The following is a 25,628-nucleotide window of genomic DNA, read 5'->3' as shown; positions in this document are numbered from 1 at the left end:
ATTATCTAAGTATCCTGCTATAACCTCCTTAGTAATATGTTCTAGCACTGCCTGATGAAATCATGGACTTTAGCACTTTCCCTAGGACAGAAGTTAAGCTAACTGGCCTACAGTTTCCTGTTTTCTGCCTCCACCCTTCCTTGAATAAAGGTGTTACATTAGCTAATTTCCAATCCGCTGGAATCTTTCCAGAATCTATGGAATATTGGAAGCTTAAAACCAATGCATCTGCTATCTGTACCCAACCTCTTTTAAGGCCTAGGATACTAGCCATTCGGTCTTGGAGACTTGTCAGCCTTTAGGTCTAATAGTTTTTCTAGCACCCTTTCCCTGGTGATGGTGATTGTATTAAGTTCATCCCTTCCTTTCGCCTCTTGATTTTCAAGTATCTTTGGGAGGTTTTCTAAGCCCTCTACCATGAAGACAGACACAGAATACCTGTTCAACGCCTTCGCCATTTCCTTGTTTTCCATTATCAATTCCTCAGACTTGCTCTCCAGAGAACCAGCACCAGCTTTAGTAATTCTTTTCCTATTCAAATACTTGAAGAAACTTTTATATGACTAGCTAGATTTCTCTCATACTCTGCTTTCTGCCTCTTTATTATCTTTCTCGCCATTCTTTGCTGGTTTTTAAAATCTGTCCAATCCTCTGACCTGCTATTAATCTTTGCAGATTTGTACAGTGTTTCTTTCAATTTAATACTACCCTTAATTTCCTTATTTAGCCATGGATGATGCATCCTTCTCAAAGAGCCCTTCTTGCCCACTGGGATAAATCGTTGCTGAGCATTATTAAATATCTCCTTAAAAGGCTGCCACTACAACTCTGCTGTGCTACCTTTTAACCTAGTTTCTTAGTACACCTCATCCAACCCTATCTTTGCACTCTCATAGTTACCTTTATATTTAAAACACTAGTCATGGACCCACACTTCTCCATTCCAAACTGAGCATAAAATTCCATCATGATGTGATCACTGTCACCTGGAGGCTCCTTTGCCATGAGGCTATGGATTAATTCAGTCTCATTGCACACTACCAGGTCTAGGATGGCCTGCTCCTAGGCAGGCTCAAGAATGGACTGCTCTAAGAAATCGTCCCAGAACATTCTATGAACTCATTTTCCAAGCTTTCTTTGCCAATCTGATTTTCCCAATCTACGTGTAGATTAAAGTCACTCATGATTATCACAATACTTTTCTTACACCCCCCGTTTATTTCTTCCTGTATCCTACAAAGTAACGACTGCTGGAGGCTTATAAACTACCCACACAAGTAACTTCGTACCTTTCCTATTTTCTTATCTCTACCCAAACTGATTCTACATCTTGCTCTCTCAAGCTAAGGTCTTCTCTCAGTCCTGAACTCATGCCATCCTTAATTGACAGAGTTACCCAACCACCTTTTCCTCGCTTCCAGTCATGTCAAATACCCTTCAACCTTCAGGTCCCAGCCTTGGTCACCTTACAGCTATGTCTCTGAAATGCCTATCAGGTCATACATATTTATCTCTATCAGTGCTGACAATTCATCCCTTTTGTTACAAATACTATTTGCATTCAGATATAGGGCCTTAAACTCTGTTTTTTTTTTACTATCTTCAGCTTCATCTGTTGGAGCATTCTTACGATTGTATTTTCTGTCCCTTCCTGTCAGACTCTGGAAGTCATTACCCAAATTGCTGCCATGCTCTATTACTTTGTTGTTTCCCTTTACTTTACTATATCTCATCTCACATGATCCCTTCCTCCCACTATTTAGTTTAAAGCCCTCTCTACCACCCTAGTTATAAGATTCACCAGGACACTGGTTTCAGCATGGTTCAGGTGTTGATTATCCAAATGGTGCAGCTCCCACTTTCCCATTTTCAATCAGTGATAGTAATGCCATTGAATGTCTTGGGGAGATGGTTAGATTCTCTCTTGTGTGGAGATGGCCATTGCCTGGCAACTGTGTCATATGAATGTTACTTGCCACTTATCAGTGTTAGAATCATATCTCACAAGACTGAACTTTTCTTTTGCAAAATGGAAGGACATGGCATGACCTGGACATTTGGATGCTAATCTGGGATTTTTTTTAAAAAGGTCATAAATTCACCTCGGAACTGGCAACAAGCAGGCCTCTCCCAAGAAATCACTGAGCTTCACGGTACTTGAGGAAGGATCTGGTTGTTTGTTCTGAGCTGCAATCACTTTAATTGATGCAGAAAAACAAAACAGAAAAGGGAGGTTGATAATTTGCGAGAAATCCCATGGGTGTGAGAAAGAAAAACTTAAGTTGTGAACCTGCTTGTTTTGAGGGAGTCTTGTTGGGGAACAAGCTGAGGAAGGAAGGCTGCTCTAATTGGCTCAAATGCTGCCTTGATGTTGGGGCAGTCACTCTCACCTCACCTCTTGAATTCAGTTCTTTTGTCCATGTTCGGATCAAGGCTAGAATGAGGTCGGGAGCTGAGTGGCCCTGGCAGAAAACCAAGATGAGCATCAGTGAGCATGTTTTCGATAAATAAATGCCACTTGATAGCACAGTCGATGATACTTTCCAAGACTTTGCTGATGATCAATAGACTGATAGGATGATAATTGGCCGGGTTGGATTTGTCCTGTTCTTTGTGGACAGGATATACCAGGGCAATTTTCCACATAGCCGGGTAGATAGCAGTGTTGTAGTTGTACTGGAACAACTTGGCTAGGAGCGGGTCAAGTTCTGGAGCATAAGTCTTCAGTACTATTGCCAGAATACTGTCAGGACCCATAGCATTTGCAGTTTCCAGTGCCTTCAGCCGTTTCTTGATATCATGTGGAGTGAGTTGAATTGGCATCTGTGATGCTGGGGACCTCAAGAGGTGATCAAGATAAATCATCCACTGGGCACTTCTGGCTAAAGATGGCTGAAAATACTTTAGCCTTGTCCTTCGTACTTATGTGCTGGGCTCCCCCATAATTGAGGAGCCTCCTGCTCCTCCAGTGAGTTGTTTAATTGTCCACCACCATTCGCAACTGGGTGTGGCAGAACTGCAGAGCTTAGATTGGATCCATTGGTTGTGTAATTGCTTATCTCTGTCTATCACATGCTGCTTCTGCTATTTGGCATGCACGTAGTCCTGAGTTGTAGCTTCACCACATTGACACATCATTTTTAAGTTTGACTGGAGCTGCTCCTGGTGTGCCCTCCTCACACGTCTTTGAACCAGTTCTGATCACCTGGCTTGATGGTTATGGTAGATATGCTGGGCCATGAGGTACCGATTGTGGTTGTATACAATTCTACCACTGCACATGGCCCACAGAGCCTCATGGATGAGCAGTTTTGAGTTGCTACTTCTGTTCGAAATCTATCCCATTTAGCATGATGGTAATGCCACACAACACCATGGAGGGTATCTTTAATGTGAAGACGGGACTTTCTTCTACTAATAATCTCATGGACAGATCCATCCCAACAGGTTGCGATTAGTGAGGATGAGGTCAAATAGTTTTTCCCTCTTGTTGGCTCCCTCACAAACTGCCAACAGACACCATCTAGCAACACTCGCCATCTCAGTCTGTAGTGGTGGTAACAAGCCACTCTTGGTGATGGACATTGAAGTCCCCCTCCCAGAGTATATTCTGTGCCCTTGTCATCCTCAGTGTTTCCTCCAAGTGGTGTTCAAATGGAGGAGCACTGATTCATCAGCTGAGGGCTGGCAATCAGCAGGAGGTTTCCTTTCCCATGTTTGACCAGATGTCATTGCGACTTCATGGGGTCCAGAGTCGCAGTTGAGGACTAATAGAGCAACTCCCTCCTGACTGTATACCACCTCTGTCGTGGGAACAGAACAGACCCAGGCATGGCGATGGTGGTGCCTGAGACATTGCCTGTAAGGTATGATCAAAAGGACTCAAAACTTCAACTCTTTTCTTCTCCGCTGATGTTGCCAGACCTGCTGAGTTTTTCCAGGTAATTCTGTTTTTGTTTTGGATTTCCCGCATCCGCAGTTTTTTGTTTTTATCAGGCTATTGTTTGCCTAGTCTGTGGGACAGCTCTCCCAATTTTGGCACAAGTCCCCAGACGTTATTAAGGAGGACTTTGCAGAGTCATCGGGGCTGGGTGTGCTGTTGTTATTTTTGGTCATTCAGCTGCTCTGTCTGGTTTCATTCCTTTTAGGCTTTGCTAGGGCATTTCAGAGTATTTATGAGTCAACCACATTTTTGTGGGTCTGGATCCATATGTAGGCCAGACCAGTAGATTTCCTTCCCTGAAGGATATTAGGGAATCAGATGGGTTTTAATGACAATCAATTCATGGTTAACATTAGACTAGCTTTCAATTCCACATTTATTAATTGAATTTAAATTCCACCAGCTGCTGTAGTGGGATTTGAATCCATGTCTCCAGAGCATTAGCCTGGGCCTCTGGATTACTAGTCCAGTGACATTACCATGACACCACCGCCATATCTACCTGGGCCTCACGTTCATTTTAAGTACATTCGCTTTCACAAAGAGAGAAAGATGCTGCATTTGCACCTGTCTCGGTCTGAGTATCAACCAATAGTCTACTAGAATTATTAGCCATTAATTTGTGACAAAGGACCACTCAGGGTATTGTATTTCATAAAGGACTGACATAATGGGCTAGATTTTGTTGTGAAAATAACAGAGGGGCTATCAGCACTTACTGGCATTTATGTTCAAACCAGACAGCAATTTATCTCGAGTACACAGGTACAGTTAAATGCGATCATCCAGATGTTGCTGTCTGAAAGGCACCAATGTTCTATAAACTGTTTGAAGATGGCATCTCACTGTTTGGTTCCCCATTTTCATGTATTGAGTGTTATGAAGATCCTGCACTGACATCAAGAATAGACACAACTCACCACAAAATGCTGAGCCAAGTAATTCCAGTCCAGATACACTTTAAATAGTGTGGTGAGTCTCAACTACTGCCAAATAACCTCTCTGGCACTGAAAATTAATTTATACAAATGTGGACACCCATTCCTTTGTTGATTAATTATTGTTGGAAATTGTAAAAAATAATTTTTAAATTTTTTTCTTTCTGTCTTCTTTAACGCTCTTTCTCTCTTAATCTAGCCTTTGCTCCCTTCTCTTTGCTTCAATTTCTGTACCTAATTTGACATTGAATTCACTGTCCCAGTTTACACTTCCTGATTCAGACTCTACACCGCTCATTAACAATTTTTCAATCTGATTGATGAAAGAGACATAGTTGCTTGCCCTGTTCATAAAGGTACCAGATGCCCTCCAGGGGACACCATGCCATTTTGATGTCCTGCTGACAGCAATTTGCTGCACAAAACTCCATAGAAACTCTGTGGGTAAGTGCAAGGCAGACAAACGGTAGCCATTATTTTATCAATTAACTGGAAGAAAGATTCCTGAGTCCAGGAAAATCTCACCTTGTGTCTTCTTGGTGACAGCTGTTTTTCAGGGAAATTTCCTTGAATTTCTCACAATTCACTTCACACCTAGTGGCTCAGTAATATTAAAAATGAAAATGATTTTGTGATAATTAAATCAAAGATACAGGTACAAGGCTCAAACGAGGCAAAGCTCAGGGAGATAAGAAGTGAATGGCCTAAATTAACTAGACAGAAAAATATGTAAACAGCTTCTCATACCAGAACTGGAAAGTCTTCTAATTTTACACTGGTAGAATATAAAATAAATATTTTTCTGTGTGACAAAAAGAGGGAGCATCAAAGAATAGACTTTTATTATTGAATAGAGAGCAAAGTGAAACTAAAATTAGGGTTATTAAAACTAAAGATAAAGGTGGAAGTTGGGTGTAAAGAGAGATTCAAAGGGCAGATAAACTGATAACGTAGGTGAATTCTATTTAACAATTGTCGGAAAAGTAATGAAAAGATGCTGAACGGTGTTGAATGGAGAGATCAATGGCTTCAAATATGTAATTCCCTAAGAAAGTGGGTGCTAAAATGATTTTAAATCGCTATTTTGGGTTTTATAAATTGAAGCATAGGGTACAAAACTAATTAAATTAGGGCCACAAAATTTTGCTCCAGTGGTGCCCATGGTTTCATTATTATTGGTGTTGTTTGGCTCCAAAATGGAGTCAGCAGCTCTTGCACGCTTCTGGAGTGAGCAGGAAGGTTAGTAACATGGGCATCAGTGGCATGTGCTAGAAATATGCAGGGTAGGCAGATTGTTGTCAGTCAGCACATAACACTGATTTGACACCAGCACTACCATTTTCAACCTCGCAGTGCCAGCTAACACCCTCTCTCAAACACAGACAGACGTCCAGCAGGAGGAAGGACCCCCGCCAATGCTATTTAAAGGGATCATCAACCACTCTCAGCTTGGTTAATGATTCATTTCTGCTGGCTCTGTCTGAATTTGTAGAAGTACTTGGTGGTTTGCAAAGTTGTTTAAAGTTGGTGAAGTTGATAAGGGTGGTGCTGCATGTCCAGAAGGTCTTGGCTGCAACTTCAGGGGTTCTGGCCAGACCACTTGCCAGAACAATGTGTATGATGATTCCATTTTACAAAGAAGGTGCTCACTGAAATCTACTACCTCTTGCAGGTAGACATGCAACCTCAGAACAGGGCAAGGATGACGCTGCTAGTGGCAGATGACTATGGCGTTGAACCTCTTTGCACTGCAAATGGAGAGAGACTTGAGTATTTTATGGTACAGAGGGATCTGGGTGTCCTGGTACATAATCCACAATAAAGTTAGCATGGAGGTCCAGCAATTAATTAGGAAGGCAAAGGGAATGTTGGCGTTTATTGCAAGGGGAATCAAATATAAAAGTAGGGAAGTTTTGTTACAGTTGTACAGAACCTTGGTGAGACCACATCTGAAGTACTGTGTACAATTTTGTCCTCCTTACTAAAGAAAATACTTAATTGCATTAGAAGCAGTTCAGGGAAGGTTTACTTGACTGATTCCTGGGATGAAGGGTTTAGCTTATGTTGGGAAGTTGAGCAGATTGTGCCTGTACCTATTAGAGTTTAGAAGAATGAGAGGTGACCTGATAGAAACATATAAGATCCTGAGGGGATTTGACAAGATGGTTGTTTCCCCTTGTGGGGATTCTAGGATTAGGAGACACAGTTTAAAAATTAGGGGTCTCCCACTTAAGTCTGAGATGAAGAGAAATTATTTCTCTCAGAGGGTTGTTAGTGTGTGGAATTCTCTTCCTCAGAGACCAGTGGCAGCTGGGTCACTGAATACATTCATGGCTGAGTTATATAGATTTTTGATTGATAAGGGAGTCAAAGGTCATGGGGGGCAGACGGGAAAGTGAAGTTGAGGCCACGATCAGATTAGCCATGATCTTATTGAAGATGGGGCAGGATCGAGGGGCTGAATGGCCTCCTCCTGCCGCTAATTCTTGTGTTCTCGCAAGCACCTTTTCCAAGTTGAAGCCAAACTCTTCCATGCTCCTTGGCAATCCAACAGGCTTTCTGGCAATCAACTAAATGCACCAAGCATTCATTGTGCATTCTCACTAGCCTTTTTATGTAAACTGCCCCATTTTAGTCCTCATCTGAGTCTCCTGCAGCAGAATTTCTATGTGGCCCCACGCTCTTGGGAACTGGCACCTTCCTGAACCTTCCCACTGTCAAGACTGCAGGCCACTCATGCCCAGTGGTTCACCACTTGCAGATCTCACCTCTATGCGCTCTCTGAAGTTTGTGCAGTGCTAGTATCTGAGCTGGTGGTTGTGAGTGACGGTGTTTCATCATCACCAGTGTTCTGCTGCTCTTGTATTTCACACTCTCTCAACAGTATTTGTCCCTGTGGCAGTTCTTGAGTATCTGTAAAGTTAAGGGTGAGAAGAGGGAGCGAGGGGAAGGTAAGAAGTGCAGGTCAGGAACATACCATCACCTTCTAATGTTTCAGTCCAGCCACCCCTGGCTGTGGGCTCAATTGTTCTACTCCATTGATGGACAACACCATCTCCTCCATGGGGGTGAGGACATGTCGTGCTGCCTGTCTTCTGCTGGTTAGGTATTGCTCTCTGTGGTATGTGGCATCTTGTCCTGCAATAGAGAAGGAGGTGTGTCAATGATTGTGGTGCAATTTATTTGGGTAGTGTGTCTGCCACAATTGAATAGCTGGCAGTGTATTGTAGGTGTGAGGTTTGCAGCAGTACAATGTGCATGAGGATGAGGTGAGGCTATGAATGTTACAAATGAGTTACGCTCAATGGAGACTGTTGGTAGTTAAGTGTAGGTGCTAGGGGTGGGGTGGTGAATCCTGCACTGCATCCAACTCTTCAAACTAGACTGCTAGCATTGACAATCCTGGCTATCTGCTCCCACAACCATCTCGGTGTATGTCTGGAGGATGTCCTGGTCCTGGATAGAGGACCTCTCTTTTCCTGTCCAGCTCCTGCACCAGCATCTCCAGTGCCGTATCAGAGAACTTTGGAGCACGCTCTTTCTTCTGTTGCACCATTTGTACTGTTCTGCTTTCTCAGAAACTCTTCCCCAGCCACTTCCAGTACAGCCAAATACAACCCCCCCCACCCCCGCCACTTTAAGCTGTAAGTAGGGCCAGCTTTGCACAAGTTGCTAGGCCCCTAGCTGAGGTGTGCAGTCTCTTAGCAGCGCATTTAATGCTGGGTTGCACACAACTGTCATTATGATTAGCTGACTGCACATCTGCTAGAGTGTGTCTGAGCTTCAGACTGAACATATATCAGCGGAGAATGTCATGTATGCAAAATAACAGGAGTCCAGCCAAGCAGCAACTGCTGCTGTGTCTAGCATCTTTCTACAGTGCATTCCGGGTGGGGGGTGGGTAAATTACCTCTAGAGCGATTCAACAAACTCAGGTCAATGCAATTTTGCCTATAGTGCACAGAACTCAAGATGCTTCAATGCTATGTTTGAGTGTTACACTACTTTAAATTATTCTTGCTATGTATAATAATCAGTGAGAAGTCTATAACTACCCACCCTTCACCATAGATTTTCCAGACTTAACCCAAGTTGAGAAGGACAAAATCTCTCATTGTACGACCCGCTCTCACTATTGAAATGAATGAATGTTTCCACGTTTGCTGTCAGACCTACCTTGAAATCCCAGTGAGAAACGTTTGTATGAGATTTTATAGCCATCGCGAGCTTTGCTCTGTGGAGATTGTCTCCATCAGGGATGCAATGGAATCGGTGGGAGAGATGGGAATTGCATAGGAGGGATGAAAGGAATGGGGGTTGGGGATGGCATGAGCCGGGTGCTTTTCCCAGAATGATAAGTTTTGATTCAATTAATTAATTAAAATCTTTGATGAAAGAATAACCAGAAATCCTATATTTTAAGAAGTAGCTTTGCAATGAAGATAATAACTTCACCACCAATATTTTGCTGGTCTCAGCTAGTTGGAGAACATTATCAAGGTGCAGTGGTGCTTTGGTTCCCTGCAGCATCAAGATCCAGTTGCCATAGGTTTGGTCTCCTAATCTGTTGGGTTTCCCTTTTTAGCTGCACTGTAGGTGAAAAAATATTTCAAAGGGAGTGAATCATTTCATGTTCCTCATGCCATACTCCTGCAAACACAAACCAGACTCAGAGTGGCATTGGTGGCATCCTCCAGCTGCAATGGAGAAACTCTTTGGTCTTATTAGAACAAAGAGAGCTCGTGTTAGAAGATTACCATGGGAGTGAACTTGCGTTCTGAAACACTGAAGTAAAATTGGAGCATTTTTAGTCTTTATCTTTAAATATGAATGTCAGGATCAGTATCTCAGAGCCAGTAGCTGTAAAAGTCATAAGGATCCTGATTGTTTTTCTCTTCCCTAATCTATGGAGCAGTAACACCCCAATCATAACTCTCCAACCACAATCCCAGCACAAACTGGGGTTCATCTCTGTTATGTGTATGATCGTTCTGGATCACTACCAGATGAGGTAGCTAATATTTAGCTAATGAAGCTATGAAAACACCTATAATATTCACTCCACTCTTACATACAAAAGGGCCTGTTGCTTCCAAATCAGCGGCGCACATATTTTGATCTGAAGATAGGGTCATGTTTTCAACTTGAACAAAACAAAAATATATTTTGCCAGGTATAAATAGCTTTTGATAACTAAGGAAGTGTCTGATTCAGACACAACAAAGGCACACACAGCCCAATCAACTGCAAAGTCTTGCTCGCTAACATCTGGGGACTTGTGCCAAAATTGGTGGGGCTGTCCCACAGGCTAGTCAAACAACAGCCTGACATAGTCATACTCACTGAATCATACCTTAGAATGTTCCAGACTCCTCCATCACCATCCCTGAGGTGGTAACACAGCGGTTTACAGTTGGGAGAGAATGGCCATGAGAGTCCTCAACATTGACTCTGGTCCTCCTGAAGTATCATAGCATCAGGTCAAAAATGAGTAAGGAAACCTCCTGCCGATTATCACCCACCATCCTCCCTCTGCTGATGAATCAGTACTCCATGTTGAACATCAACAATGGCTTGACAAGACCACTACTAACTGAGCTGGCCGATTCCTGAAGAACATATTGCAGCAAATGGTTAGAGAACCAAAAGGAGGGAAACACCTGTTTGACCTTGTCCTTGCCAGTCTACCTGTTGCAGATGCATCTGTCCATCACATTATTGATAAGAGTGACCACTGCACAATTGTTAAGGAGATAAAATCCCAGTTTCACACTGAAGGCACCTTCCATTGTGTTGTTTGACATTACCACTATGCTAATAGGATAGCTTCAGGACAGATCTAGCAGCTCAAACCTGGGCATCCATGAGACTCTTTGGACCATCAGGGGCAGATTTGTATTAAACCACAATCTGTAACACATACAAACACACGAACAAGGAGCAGGAGTAGGCCATTCAGCCCCTCGAGCCTGCTTCACCATTTAGTAAGCTCATGGCTGATCTGAAAGTAACCTGAAATCTGCATCCCACTTACCCCCGATAACCTATCAACCCCTTGCTTACCAAGAATATATCTATCTCTGCCTGAAAAATATTCAAAGACTCTGCTTCCACCACCCTTCCAGGAAGAGACTTCCAAAGACTCACGATCCTCTGGGTGAAAACTTTTTTGCTTCATCTCTGTCTTAAATGAGCGACCCCTTATTTTTAAACATTGAGCCTAGTTCTAGATTCTTCCACAAGCGGAAACATCCTCTCCACATCTACCCTGTCAAGACCCTTCAGGATCTTATATGTTTCAGTTCAGCCCAGCATATCCCCCACTTTAACATTACCATCATGCCAGGGTGCAATTTTAGATCAAAGAAGATTGAAGGAGCAGCAGCAGGTATACCTAAAAATAAGGTGCCAACCTGGTGGGGTTACAACACAGGATTATATGCATGCTAAACATCTTAAGCAGCATGCTGTAGACAGAACTAAACAATCCCACAATGAATGGATCAAAGCTCTGCAATCCTTTCACATCCGTCCATGAACGGCATTGAAAAATGAAATAATTATCAGGAAGGGGAGGCACCATGAACTCCCCGTCCACAGTGATGGGGGAGCCCAGCCCATCAGTGCAAAAGACAAGGCTGATCATCTTCAGCCAGAAAGGTCAAATGGACAGATCCATCTTGGTCACCTCTTGAGGTTCCCACCATTAAAAATGCCAGTCTTCAGCCATTTTGATTCACTCCACATGATATCAAGAAATAGCTGAGCACACTTGATATGCCAAATATCATAGGCCTGACAAACTTCCCAGCTGGAGTGCTGAAGACTTGTGCACCAGAGCTGTCTCCATTTCTAGCCAAGCTGTTCAAGTACGAGTACAACACTGGCATCTACCCAACAATGGGGAACATTGTCCAATCATTAAGGTCAAAGCAAAAAACTGCGGATGCTGGAAATCCAAAACAAAAATAAAAATACCTGGAAAAACTCAGCAGGTCTGGCAGCATCTGCGGACAGGAACACTGTTAATGTTTCGAGTCCATATGACTCTTCAACAGAACTAAGTAAAAATAGAAAAGAGGTGAAATATAAGCTGGTTTAAGGGGGGGTAGAGCTGTATAGAGGGCCAGTGATAGGTGAAGATAACCAAAAGATGTCACAGGCAAAAGGACAAAGAAGTGTTGAAGGTGGTGTTTTTATCTAAGGAATCTGCTAATTAAGGGTAGGAAGCAGGACAAGCAAGGTACAGATAGCTCTAGTGGGGATGGGGTGAGGTCACTCCATTCAAGTGAAGCAGCATTTCACTTGCACTTCCCTCAATTTAGTCTACTGCATTCACTGCTCCCAATGCGGTTTCCTCTACAATGGAGAGACCAAACGCAGACTGGGTGACCGCTTTGCGGAACACCTTCGGTCTGTCCGCAAGCATGACCCAGACCTCCCTGTCACTTGCCATTTCAACACACCAGCCTGGTCTCATGCCCACATATCCATCCTTGGCCTGCTGCATTGTTCCAGTGAAGCTCAACGCAAACTGGAGGAACAGCACCTCATTTTCCGACTAGGCACTTTACAACCTGCCAGACAAAATATTGAGTTCAAAACAAAAACAGAATTACCTGGAAAAACTCAGCAGGTCTGGCAGCATCGGCGGAGAAGAAAAGAGTTGACGTTTCGAGTCCTCATGACCCTTCGACAGAACTTGAGTTCGAGTCCAGGAAAGAGCTGAAATATAAGCTGGTTTAAGGTGTGTGTGTGGGGGGCGGAGAGATAGAGAGACAGAGAGGTGGAGGGGGTTGGTGTGGTTGTAGCGACAAACAAGCAGTGATAGAAGCAGATCATCAAAAGATGTCAACAACAATACTACAATAGAACACATAGGTGTTAAAGTTAAAGTTGGTGATATTATCTAAACGAATGTGCTAATTAAGAATGGATGGTAGGGCACTCAAGGTATAGCTCTAGTGGGTTTTTTTTTTTAATTTTTTTTTTTATTTTATATAATAATTATAATAATTATAATATTATTTTATTATAATAAAAAAAACCCACTAAAGCTATACCTTGAGTGCCCTACCATCCATTCTTAATTAGCACATTCGTTTAGATAATATCACCAACTTTAACTTTAACACCACCGGCGGAGAAGAAAAGAGTTGACGTTTCGAGTCCTCATGACCCTTCGACAGAACTGTCGAAGGGTCATGAGGACTCGAAACGTCAACTCTTTTCTTCTCCGCCGATGCTGCCAGACCTGCTGAGTTTTTCCAGGTAATTCTGTTTTTGTTTTGGATTTCCAGCATCCGCAGTTTTTTTGTTTTTAACTTTAACACCTATGTGTTCTATTGTAGTATTGTTGTTGACATCTTTTGATGATCTGCTTCTATCACTGCTTGTTTGTCGCTACAACCACACCAACCCCCTCCACCTCTCTGTCTCTCTATCTCTCCGCCCCCCACACACACACCTTAAACCAGCTTATATTTCAGCTCTTTCCTGGACTCGAACTCAAGTTCTGTCGAAGGGTCATGAGGACTCGAAACGTCAACTCTTTTCTTCTCCGCCGATGCTGCCAGACCTGCTGAGTTTTTCCAGGTAATTCTGTTTTTGTTTTGGATTTCCAGCATCCGCAGTTTTTTTGTTTTTATCAAAATATTGAGTTCAACAACTTCAAATCACGAACTCTTTCCTCCATCCCCACCTCCTTTCCGATCCCCCTTTTTCCAACAATTCATATTTTTTAAATATATTTTTCTTTCCCCACCTATTTCCATTATTTTTAAATGTATTCCCATCCATTGTTTCATCTCCACCTTTTAGCCTATTTCGATCCTTTCCCCCCACCCCTTCCCCACTAGGGCTATCTGTTACTTGCTCATCCTGTTTCTACCCTTAATGTCACCTATTAGCACACTCCTTAGATAATATCACCACTGTCAACACCCTTTTGTCCTTTTGTCTATGACATCTTTGGCAATCTCTTCTTTGCCTCCACCTATCACTGGCCCCCTACCCAGCTCTACCTGTCCCAACCCCCTCAACCAGCTTATATTTTGCCTCTTATCCATTTTTCCACAGTTCTGATGAAGAGTCATACAGACTCGAAATGTTAACTGTGTTCCTCTCTGCAGACGCTGTCAGACCTGCTGAGTTTTTCCAGCTATTTTTATTCTTGTTTCAGATTTCCAGCATCCTCAGTATTTAGCCCATATCTCTTGGTCAAAACCTTAAATCTGTGTCCCCTAGTCCTTGTACCATCAGTTAATGTCTACCTCATCAAAACCTATCACAATCTTGTACACCTCTCTCAGATCTCCACTCCACCTGCTTTGCTCCAAGGAGAAAAAGCCCCAGCTTCTCCTCCCCAAACATAGAGCTAAACTCTCTTATTTCTGGAACCATTCTTGTAAATCTGCCCTGCACCCTCTCATGGATCTTCACATCCTTCCTAAACTATGGTGACCAAACTGGATCCCATACTCTGACCAGACTTTATAAAACATAAGTACATCAGCATAACTTCCCAGCTTTTGTGTTCAATACCTCTATTTATGAAACCCAATATTCCACATGCTTTGCTAACTACTGTCTAAATATATCTTGCCACCTTGAAAGATCTATGCACATGAACCCCACCCAACACTGCCCCCCACACCATCCCTCTTGTCCCTGCACATCTTTCAAACTGTGCCATTAAGTATATATTTCCTCTCCTTAGCCTTCTGTCAAAATGCATCACCTCACACTTCTCTGTATCAAATTCCATCTGCCACTTCCCTGCCTAATCTGTTGCAATCAATTGGAATCATCCTCACTGTTTGCCACAACTCCATGTTTGGTATCATTAGCAAATTTTGAAATTTTACTCTGAATTCCAATATCCATGTCATTTATATATATATATATATATATCTCATAAACACAGTGGTCCCAGCACTGACCCTTGAGGAACACCACTGTCTACCATTCTCTCATCTGAAAAATAGCCACTCACTGATTTCTGTCCTCAAGCCATTTTTTATCCAAGCTAACGCTGATCCTCCAATTCCATGAGCCTCAATTTTATTCGGCAGCCTTTTATGTGGTACTTTGTCAAACACTTTCTTAAAATCCATATAGACAATATCCACTGAATTCCATTATCAATGTGCTCTGTTACTTCATCATAAAATTCAATCACATTAGTCAAGCACAATCTGCCTTTTAGAAATCCATGCTGGCTATCCTTGATTAACTCAAACCTCTCCAAGAGCCTGCTGATTTTTTCTCTGATTATTGTTTCTAGAATATTACCCACCACTGATGTTAAACTGACTGGCCTTTGCCCAGCTTTTTGTTGACAGGGAATGATTGAACAATAGAAATACCTGGAAGAACTCAGCAGGTCTGACAGCATCTGCGGAGAGGAACACAGTTAACATTTCGAGTCTATATGACTCTTCAACAGAACTAAGTAAAAATAGAAAAGAGGTGAAATATAAGCTGGTTTAAGGGGGGGTGGGACAGGTAGAGCTGGATAGAGGGCCAGTGATTGGTGGAGATAGCCAAAAGATGTCATAGACAAAAGGACAAAGAGGTGGTGAAGGTGGTGATATTATCTAAGGAATGTGCTAATTAAGGGTGGAAGCAGGACAAGCAAGGTACAGATAGCCCTAGTGGGGGTGGAGTGGGGTGAAGGGAAGGGATCAAAATAGGCTAAAAGGTAGAGATAAAACAATGGATGGAAATACATTTAAAAATAATGGAAATAGGTGGGAAAAGAAAAATCTATATAAATTATGGGGAAAAAAGGGGGGGCAATCGGAAAGGGGGTGGGGATGGAGGAGAGAATTCATGATCTGAAGTTGTTGAACTCAGTATTCAGTCCGAAAGGCTGTAAAGTGCCTATTCAGAAGATGAGGTGCTGTTCCTCCAGTTTGCATTGAGCTTCACTGGAACAATGCAGCAGGCCAAGGACGGACATGTGGACATGAGAGCAGGGTGGAGTGTTGAAATGGCAAACGACAGGGAGGTCTGAGTAATGCTTGCGGGCAGACCGAAGGTGTTCTGCAAAGTGGGTCACCCAGTCTGCGTTTGGTCTCTCCAATGTAGAGGAAACCGCATTGGGAGCAACGAATGCAGTAGACTAAATTGAGGGAAGTGCAAGTGAAATGCTGCTTCACTTGAAAGGAGTGTTTGGGCCCTTGTACGGTGAGGAGAGGGGAAGTAAAGGGGCAGGTGTTGCACCTTCTGCGGTTGCATGGGAAGGTGCCGTGGGAGGGGGTTGAGGTGTAGGGGGTGATGGAGGAGTGGCCCAGGGTGTCCTGGAGGGAACAAGTCTTGTGGAATGCAGCCAGAAGGGGTGAAGGGAAGATGTGTTTGGTGGTGGCATCATGCTGGAGTTGGCGGAAATGGCGGAGGATGATCCTTTGAATGCGGAGGCTGGTGGGGTGATAGGTGAGGACAAGGGGTCCCTATCATGGTTCTGGCAGGGAGAGGAAGGTGTGAGGGCGGATGCGCGGGAGATGGGCCGGACACGGTTGAGGGCCCTGTCAACAACTGTGGTTCGAAAACCTCGGTTAAGGAAGAAGGAAGACATGTCAGAGGAACTGTTTTAGAAAGTGGCATCATCAGAACAGATGCGATGGAGGCAAAGGAACTGAGAGAATGGGATGGAGTCCTTACAGGAAGCGGGGTGGGAGGAGCAGTAGTCGAGATAGCTGTGGGGGTCGGTGGGCTTGAAATGAATATTGGTGGACAGTTTATCACCAGAATTTGAGACAGAGAGGTCAAGGAAGGAAAGGGAAGTGTCAGAGATGGACCATGTAAAAATGATGGAGGGGTGGAAATTGGAAGCAAAATTAATAAATTTTTCCAGGTCCAGATGAGAGCACGAAGCAGCACTGAAGCAATCATCGATGTACCAGAGAAAGAATTGTGGGAGGGAGCCTGAGTAGGACTGGAACAAGGAATGTTCCACATACCCCATAAAGAGACAGGCATAACTGGGGCCCATGCGGGTACCCATGGCCACACCTTTTATTTGGAGGAAGGGAGACGAGTTTAAAGAGAAATTATTCAGTGAGAGAACAAGTTCAGCCAGACAGAGGAGAGTAGCGGTGGATGGGGATTGGTTGAAGCGGAGAGCCCTCAGACCATCCTAGGGGGGGATGGAGGTGTAGAGGGATTGGATGTCCATGGTGAAGAGGAAGCGGTTGGGGCCAGGGAACTGGAAATTGTTGATATGATGTAGGGTGTCAGAGGAATCACTGATGTAGGTGGGAAGAGATTGGACAAGGGAAGAGACACTAGAGTCAAGATAGCAAGAAATGAGTTCCGTGGGGCAGGAACAAGCTGACATGATTGGTCTGCCAGGACAGTCCTGTTTGTAGATTTTGGGTAGGAGGTAGAAGCGGGCCGTCCGAGGTTGGGAGACAATGAGGTTGGAAGCTGTGGAGGGAAGATCTCCAGAGCAGATGAGGTCAGTGACAGTCCTGGAAAGAATGGCTTGATGTTCAGTGGTAGGGTCATGGTCCAGGGGGAGGCAGGAGGAAGTGTCTGCGAGTTGATGTTCAGCCTCCGCGAGGTAGAGGTCAGTGAGCCAGACAACAACAGCACCACCCTTGTCAGCGGGTTTGATGACAATGTCAGGGTTGGACCTGAGAGAACGGAGTGCAGTAAGTTCAGAAAGAGACAGGTTAGAGTGGGTGAGAGGAGCAGAGAAATTGAGACGATTGATGTCATGCCGACAGTTCTCAATGAAAAGATCAAGAGCAGGTAAGAATCCAGAGGGAGGGTTCCAGGTGGAGGGAGAATATTGGAGGCTGGTAAAAGGATCCGTTGAATGGGGAGAGGACTGCTGCACAAAGAAGTGAGCACGGAGACAAAGGTGGTGGAAGAAGAATTCAGCATCTTGCCGAGCCCGAAATTCATTGAGGTGAGGGCGTAAGGGTATGAAACTGAGTCCCCTACACCTCCCACGGCACCTTCCCATGCAACCACAGAAGGTGCAACACCTGCCCCTTTACTTCCCCCCTCCTCACCGTCCAAGAGCTCAAGCACTCCTTTCAGGTGAAGCAGCATTTCACTTGCACTTCCCTCAGTTTACTGCATTCGCTGCTCCCAATGTGGTTTCCTCTACATTGGAGAGACCAAGCGCAGACTGGGCGACCGCTTTGCAGAACACCTTCGGTCTGTCCGCAAGCATTACCCAGACCTCCCTGTTACTTGCCACTTCAACACACCACCCTGCTCTCATGACCACATGTCCGTCCTTGGCCTGCTGCATCGTTCCAGCAAAGCTCAACGCAAACTGGAGGAACATCTTCCAACTAGGCACTTTACAGCCTTCCGGACTGAATATTGAGTTCAACAACTTCAGATCATAAACTCTCTCCTCCATCCCCACCCCCTTTCCGATCCCCCTTTTTCTAATTATATATATTTTTCTTTTCCCACCTATTTCTATTATTTTTCAATGTATTCCCATCCATTGTTTCATCTCCACCTTTTAGCCTATTTCAATCCCTTCCCTTCACCCCACCCCCACTAGGGCTATCTGTACCTTGCTCGTCCTGCTTTCTACCCTTAATGTCACCATTAGTATATTTCTTAGCTAATATCACCACCATCAACACCCCTTTGTCCTTTTGGCTATGACATCTTTGGCAATCTCTTCTTTGCCTCCACCTATCGCTGGCCCTCTATCCAGCTCTACCTGTCCCACCCCCCTCAACTAGCTTATATTTCACCTCATTTCTATTTTTCCTCAGTTCTGATGAAGAGTCACACAGATTCGAAATGTTAAGAGATATGGGATTATGTGAGAAAGAACCTTTTTAAAGCAAGTATTGACCTGGAACTTGCTGCCCCTAAGGGTGGTGGAAATGAAGATGATCAATGATTTCAAAAGGAAATTGGATAGGCACTTGAGGGAAATAAACTTGTGGGGTTACGAGGATAGAGTGGGGGAATGGGAGCTGGGATAGCCTTGATAGGCGAAATGGCTTCTTTCTGTGCCGTTTTGACTCTATGACCAGCATTCTGCAGGGTTGGCAGAAGTCCTGCACATATGACTGAAAGTGGGGGGGGGCGTCCCCACATTGGCGGGACTTGGGCCACAATTTGCCAGCAACAGTCAATTAAGTGGCTGCTTCTGGAACTGCAGTCCCTATTAAGGATTTGAGTCTGTGCCAGAAGCTGCCAGCCCTGATTGATACCCCAGACTGGTACCATTGGTGCACCATGCCAGCAGCACGTACCATCTACATGATGCACTTCTGCAACTCATCAAGGCTTCTTCAACAGCACCTTCCAAACCCACAATCTCTACCACCTAGAAGGACAAGGGCAACAGGCGTTTGCGAACACCACCACCTTCAAGTTCCCTTCCAAGTCACACACCGTCACTGTTTCTTCAATGTTGCTGGGTTAAAATCATGCAAATCCCTCCCTAACAGCACTGTGAGTATACATACACCACATGCACTGCAGCAATTCAAGAAGTTGGCTCAGAACCACATTCTCAAGGGCAATATATGCTGGGCTTGTCAGCAATGCCCACACCCTGTGAACTTGGTAAAACAATGTCCTTTTAAATTTTCCTTACAACCAGTCTGACTGCTAATGAACCAATTGCAATCATTTTTATTAATTTCCCACATACCATTGACAGTTGGGAGATTTCTGCATTACATTTGGCTGTCATCCATCATCTGTCCAGCAGACAAATACTCATTATGTAAGTAATGATGTAAAGCAACCTTCACCATATTTTAATATCCTTAACATGCTCATCAGACAATGTAGCATCATAAATTTCCTGTTTGATGTATTGCGAAATGTCCAAGCTTCCTTGACCAATGAATTATGGTCTCAATAGTAAGAAAACATTTCATTAAATTTCTAAAGACATCCCTATCTCAAATAGGTATGTCAACTAATCCCTTAGCATTGACCAAGGCTAATTCCAATGCAGTACTGAGGGAGTGCTGCACAGTCAAAGGTGCCATCTTTCAGAAGAAACATTATTCCGAGGTCCTCTCTGCCTTCTCAAGGGAATCTAAAAGATTCCACGGCAGTATTTCAAAGAAAAGCAAGGGAGTTATCCCCAGTCTACTGGCCAATATTTATCCCTCAAGGGACATACAGAAACAGATGATCTGATCATTATCACATTGGTGTTGTTGTGAGTTTGTTGTGTGTAAATTGGTTGCCGCATTTCCTACATTACAACAGTGACTAGACTTCAAAAGTACTTTATTGGCTATAAAATGCTTTGGGGCATCCTGTGGTCATGAAAGGTGCAAAAAAACGCAAGTCTTTCTTTTGTACATATGTAGCCGCAACTCTTCTTGTACCCAAACGAGTCATTCTTTCTCAGTGGTTACACAGGCTTAATGATTAATAAAATAACAGGCGCTCATCAGATTAACTCATCTGCCTTAACATAGCACAAGTGCAACTGTCTGTTGCTACCATGTGGACATGAAACTCTTGAGGGTAATCTATCTTGGTTAGTGCTGAAATCAGTACTCAAGCCATTTTTCAATTTTACAAATGAGTTTTCCACTTGAAAGGACCAGGATCAGCTGGTCTGGCTTTCTCTTACAGATCAAATCCATGAGCAGCATGCATATGGCACTAAAGTTGGGAATGAATCTACAATCAGGGATTGAAGGATTTTATGTGATTCCGCCAAACAAAATTCTGCTACATTTCTATAAGTTCATCAGCAACAGTTAATTGCTTGTGCATCTGTAGGGGAAATCATACGAAAGCTTATTTTAAAAAGTAAGCATTATTACAAACAAGGTCTGTAATTATGTATCCTGTTGCCTGGTAAAATTTAAAGATGAAAAGTTTGATGAATCGTCTCATATTTTAGACTCAACGACGTTTTTGTAATGTAATAATGAACACTGGTGAAAATGGTTCCCATCTCTCCCATTCTCATTATCCCACTACAGCTCTTCGCAAAACTTCAAGCAGTGAAGACCGAGATTCAGGATCTACAGGATGAACATGTGAGGGAGCGACAGGACCTGGAGCATACACAGAATGAACTGACAAGAGAGCTTAAACTCAAGTAAGTCACAATATCTTTGGTGACAGTACCTCTTCAGATGCTGACTTCCTTTGCAATACTGTTTCTGGGGAGGGGGGGGCGCATGGGGAGAGGAATGACCATATTAATAGAATCTCTTTTCTTCTGATATTACCCCAAGATCTGTGCGGTATATCATGTGCTGTTGAGTACCTATGGCAGCAGTACTATGCTGTTATGATAAGTTCAACAGTAATTACTGGCTCTTCCTGATGTTTCACTTTCAAGTGTGCTTTGATGATAACGACTTTGATGAGTTTAAAATATATAAAAACATAGACCGCAACATTCAGTTGTGTCGAGCCCCTGTAACCTCTGTGCTAAAGCTGCAGTTCTCGTACCAAAATGGCATCTGTGTATGTTCACTTCTGGTATGAGCTGCAACAGATGCCATTTTGGGTAGGTCATTGGCGCAGGTGATGGGACTGAGAGTTGAAAGTATGCAAAGTTGGCAGATTATAATATCATTCAGGGTGTAACACTGCTTTGATGCCACCTATGCCATTTTTGATCTGAACACTACAGCTAACATCTTTTCTTGACCGCATGCACTCCTGAACATGTGTTCAGGAGCAGCAAGGACCTCTGACCAGTACTATTTAAAGAGATTATCAACTACTTCCAGATTTGTTACTGTCTGATTTCTACTGGCTGCGCTGAGTAGGTAGAGAAGTATTTGATGGTTTCTTCTGTGATTTGAAGTTGCCAAAGTCTACAGGGTGTGATGTGGAATGTGGTGAAGGCCTTGGTTGAGACTTCAAGGTTTCTGCTCAGGCCACTTGCTCCCAGTCATAGCTGCAGTAGTTTTATACCCTTCGACATGCAGCATGACAGGGAGAATGAGCAGACACAACATGGAGGACAAACAGCTCGAAGAGGGAGGAGGAGGAGCAGGAGAAAAGTTCTCAGCCGGGACCATATGCAGCCAGGGTCTTCAGGAAGAATTTTTCTCACCTCAGTCTCAGCAATAAACAATGTGTCTGACGCCTGCATTTCACAATGGTGGTACTCATTGAAACCTTCCATGCTACTGGAGTTCAAGGCTTTGCATATGCCTGTGAAGGTGTCTACAGCCATGAATTTCTTTGCATTAGGCTCCTTTCAGGCTGGAGCAGGCGGGATTTGCAATATCTCCGATTTGCCATCTATTGCTACTTGAGGATGGCCTGTGGCACTTTGTATACAAGGAGACATGAATACCTTTCATTTTCTCTTCCAGAGAGAAGCAGGCAGAGCAAGCACGTGGTTTTATAATGCTTGCAACTGCCCATGGTGCAGAGTCCCATTGATGGCACACAACAGTTTGCAGGTGCCTCACGCAAATTCAGATCTATGCCCCAATCAGAAAGGATTCCAACCCCTTATTGTCCAGCAGGTGTGCAACCATACTTAGGCATTGACCTGCAAGATGCACTGATACCCTATCAGTAGTTATGATCCATTTATTTTGTGGCAATCTGCTGTACCATCGATATTTGAGCCACTATGATAAATCAAAGGGTGGTCACTGGGTGACAAGGGCTATCTACAGACCACCTTGTTTATAACTCTGCTGCACAGCCCACACATGTGTGGAATGCAAGCCATACTGCCACACAATATGTGATCAAGCAGCCCATTGAGTTGCTAAACATCACTTTTGATCCTTTGGCAGGAGGAAGAGAGAAGGCCGAGCTTTCTGTGATTGGCCTAATTGACTGCAGTAGCAGTGAATGCAAACCCATTCCTCATTCACCAACCCACACCTTGCCTTCCCTCTGTTGCTGACCGTCATAATGGTCACAATGCTGAAATACATGTCACCACTAAACAAACAGTCCAAACCAGGTCTCTATGGAATATTGGATGGTCGATGTATAAAAATCAACTAATCACCCTTATACGTTCCCTAGTACATGCCTTCCATGTACCTTTGCCTGCCCTGGCGTTCTTGCACAGTGCTAGATGTGGCTGGAGGGTGGCTGTCGGAAGGCTGCTGACTTTCAGTGGGGAAAACTGCAGATGGACTTGCAGGACAACCCAAGCAGCTCTGGATCCAGAAGTCCTGACTTTGGATTGTACCATCCTCTTGTAGTTGGCAACAATCTGGGCTGGCTGACAAGTGACAGCAAGAGCGTTGTGACATTGATGGAAGGACATGTGCTGTCATCCTGAGAGAGAACAGTAGCGTTCTAACCCTAACCCTAACCCTAACCCTAACCCTAACCCTAACCCTAATGCGGAGCTACTGCCACTTCCCTGCAGCAATACTTCAACAATCCTAATAAGATGTTGGAGGGCAGATCGCTGTGAAACCCTGCAAGTCCCTTTGTACATGGTTATCCACAACCATGATGGCAGCAATCTGACCTCATGTGCCAAAAAGACTGAAGTTGCCTGACTGAAGTTGCACCACTATCTGGCCAGGTTTCAGTTGTTAAGTATCTGAGAGGAGAAAGGCACAAGGATGGGGTTGTAGTGGGGTCATGCGGGATGGGGTTGAAAGCAAGAGATGTGTGCTTAGACCATCTGCAGCTTGTTAGTCAGAAGGCATGGTGGATGAAAGGGAAGTAGGATGTGAAAAGGAGGATTAGGCACAAATATACCATCACCTTTGATGGTTTTTCAATCCCACCATTGGCCACAGCCTCAGTCTTGGCTGCTGAAGCTGTCTTCTACCAGTTGCTCTTGCGATTGCATAACATCTTGTCCTGACAGTGAAAGGCAGTGAGTGTGGTGCAAGGGTTTGGATGATTTGTCTGTCCTGGTCGAATAATGTGCACAGACTGTTGGATAATGATGTGAGACTTACAGTAGTGTTAAATATGTGAGTGTGAGGAAAAGCTATGAATGTGAGGTATGAGGTGTGACCGTTCGATTGTTGGTAGGTGAATGATGGGAGTGTGGTGCATTTAGTATGAGACTGGACGTGCAATTGGTGGAATATGGCATTTCCCTCCATATACATGCCCGCCCACGACCTGCCTGAAATTTTACAGGGTCCGGGGCAGGTGTCGAGTAGCTGGCCCACTCTTGGGTCTATGAAGGCCTTTAAGTGGCTAATTAATGGTCGGCTAAGGGCCTCATCCTGCCACTATTTTACCCATGGCAAGGGAAGGCCCATACAATGTGGGAAGTCCAACAGCTTTAGCTGCATGAGCTGCTGTTGGGCAAGGGAGGAGGGGGTGGTGTGGGGGGAGCCTACTTTTTGGGCCCTCTGGGTCCATTCGGAGGCACCCCCCACAAAGGTTGTCCCTGCCTTTAACCATCCCCTTGGCTTCTTGAACCCGGCCTCCTAACCCACCCACCCCCGTCGCTGAGGCCCCTAACCCTGGACTTAACTGGGCTCCTCAGTGCGCTGAGACTACCTGTACTGCCAGCAGTGGCCACCACTCCTGGCTGGCGCTGCTGAGGCTACAGAGTGGCTGGCCAACCTGATGGGCTGGTAGCTCTCTAAGGTGGGACTTCCTCCCCAGATAAGGGCGGTAGTCTCGTTTTAAAGCAATTAACCTGGCTCCCCGCATTAAATGCTGGGCAGCTGACGGAACCATGTGCTTGGGGCGGAGGGGGGGGGACGGTGTTGGGGATCACAGCGCCTCAGAAAATCCGACCCCCTGTATCTGAGATGTCATCGAAGAGCAGCTTCTAACCTTTGCTGGACATGTTCTGGTGACCACTGTGGACAGGTGAGTATGGAACTAAATGAGGGCAGCTGCAGTGAACTGGACAACAAAGGAGAGACATTGGATCAAGATGGTATGATTGACCATGTCAGTGTTTTCAGAGAGGTCAAGGAGGGATAATGCACCATGGTTACACAGAGGATACCATTTGAAACTTTGAGTAGGTCTCCTTTGGGAGTTTGGCAGGTGCGGGAACCTCATTGGACAGATACAAACAGGGAGTTAAAGTAAAGGTGGGCATGGAGTTTAGAAGCAGCAATATGGTTAAATAATGTAGGAGATGCAAGGGAGTTTGGAGGTGCAGTGGTAGTTTGCAATTACGCTGGGTCAGGAATGTCTTTTTTTTTGAGGAGAGTGGGAATTACAGCGGTTTTGAGAGGTAGCTGAGGAATGTCAATTGGCACTGGGGATTGGGTGGAGGGGGGATGCTAGAAGGAAAGTAAGCTTATGGTCAGCAGTTTAGTGGGGATGGGATCAAGGAGAAGATAAGTTTCCTGATGAGCTTGAAGAAAGTCATGAGAGGCAGTGGGAGAAAAACTCGAGACAGATGTAAGCTCAGGAATAGGGGAGCCTGGGGATAGGTTTGGCTTGATGAGAAAGGAGAAAGCAGTGGAGAACAAGGCCCTATACGGTTTGATGTGCTCAAGCCAAATCTGGTTCAACCATTTGTGCACCATATATGTATTGAGCCTATACCCATGACTTAACTTGATGTTTCTTTCCCTTCTATCTGCTGGCAGTATTTCTCACTTCAGCCTTTGAAAAGAACGTGAATAGCGCCTCAGGGGAAAATAAAATATTAAAATATATCTTTTATCACCGCCATTGCAAAATAACTGCTGTGTTAGCTGCTCAAACATTTCCCTTGTCCTTCCTGCTAATATTAGTCAAATCGCCAGAGAGCTTTTCGTATTATTTGATGAGATACATTCACTTCACCCAGATTGTCCGACTGATTTAAATTTTATTCAGCACCAGGCCAGGGATTTAGAGAAGCTGAT

The 25,628-nt window shown here is 44.3% G+C and overlaps 1 protein-coding gene across 1 annotated transcript in view; it reads left to right on the top strand.

Moving 5' to 3' along the window:
* LOC121278104 (kinesin-like protein KIF3C) overlaps positions 1-25,628 on the top strand; it is a 272,922-nt gene that overhangs the window by 195,433 nt on the left and 51,861 nt on the right. Inside the window, exon 5 of the mRNA XM_041188173.1 lies at positions 20,829-20,947. Within this exon, the coding sequence (XP_041044107.1) occupies positions 20,829-20,947 (119 nt within the window). The remainder of the gene's footprint in view (positions 1-20,828; positions 20,948-25,628) is intronic.

Source organism: Carcharodon carcharias, chromosome 5, assembly GCF_017639515.1.
Source record: "Carcharodon carcharias isolate sCarCar2 chromosome 5, sCarCar2.pri, whole genome shotgun sequence".
Taxonomy (NCBI): Eukaryota; Metazoa; Chordata; class Chondrichthyes; order Lamniformes; family Lamnidae; genus Carcharodon; species Carcharodon carcharias.
This window is presented reverse-complemented; position numbering and strand designations above follow the sequence as displayed.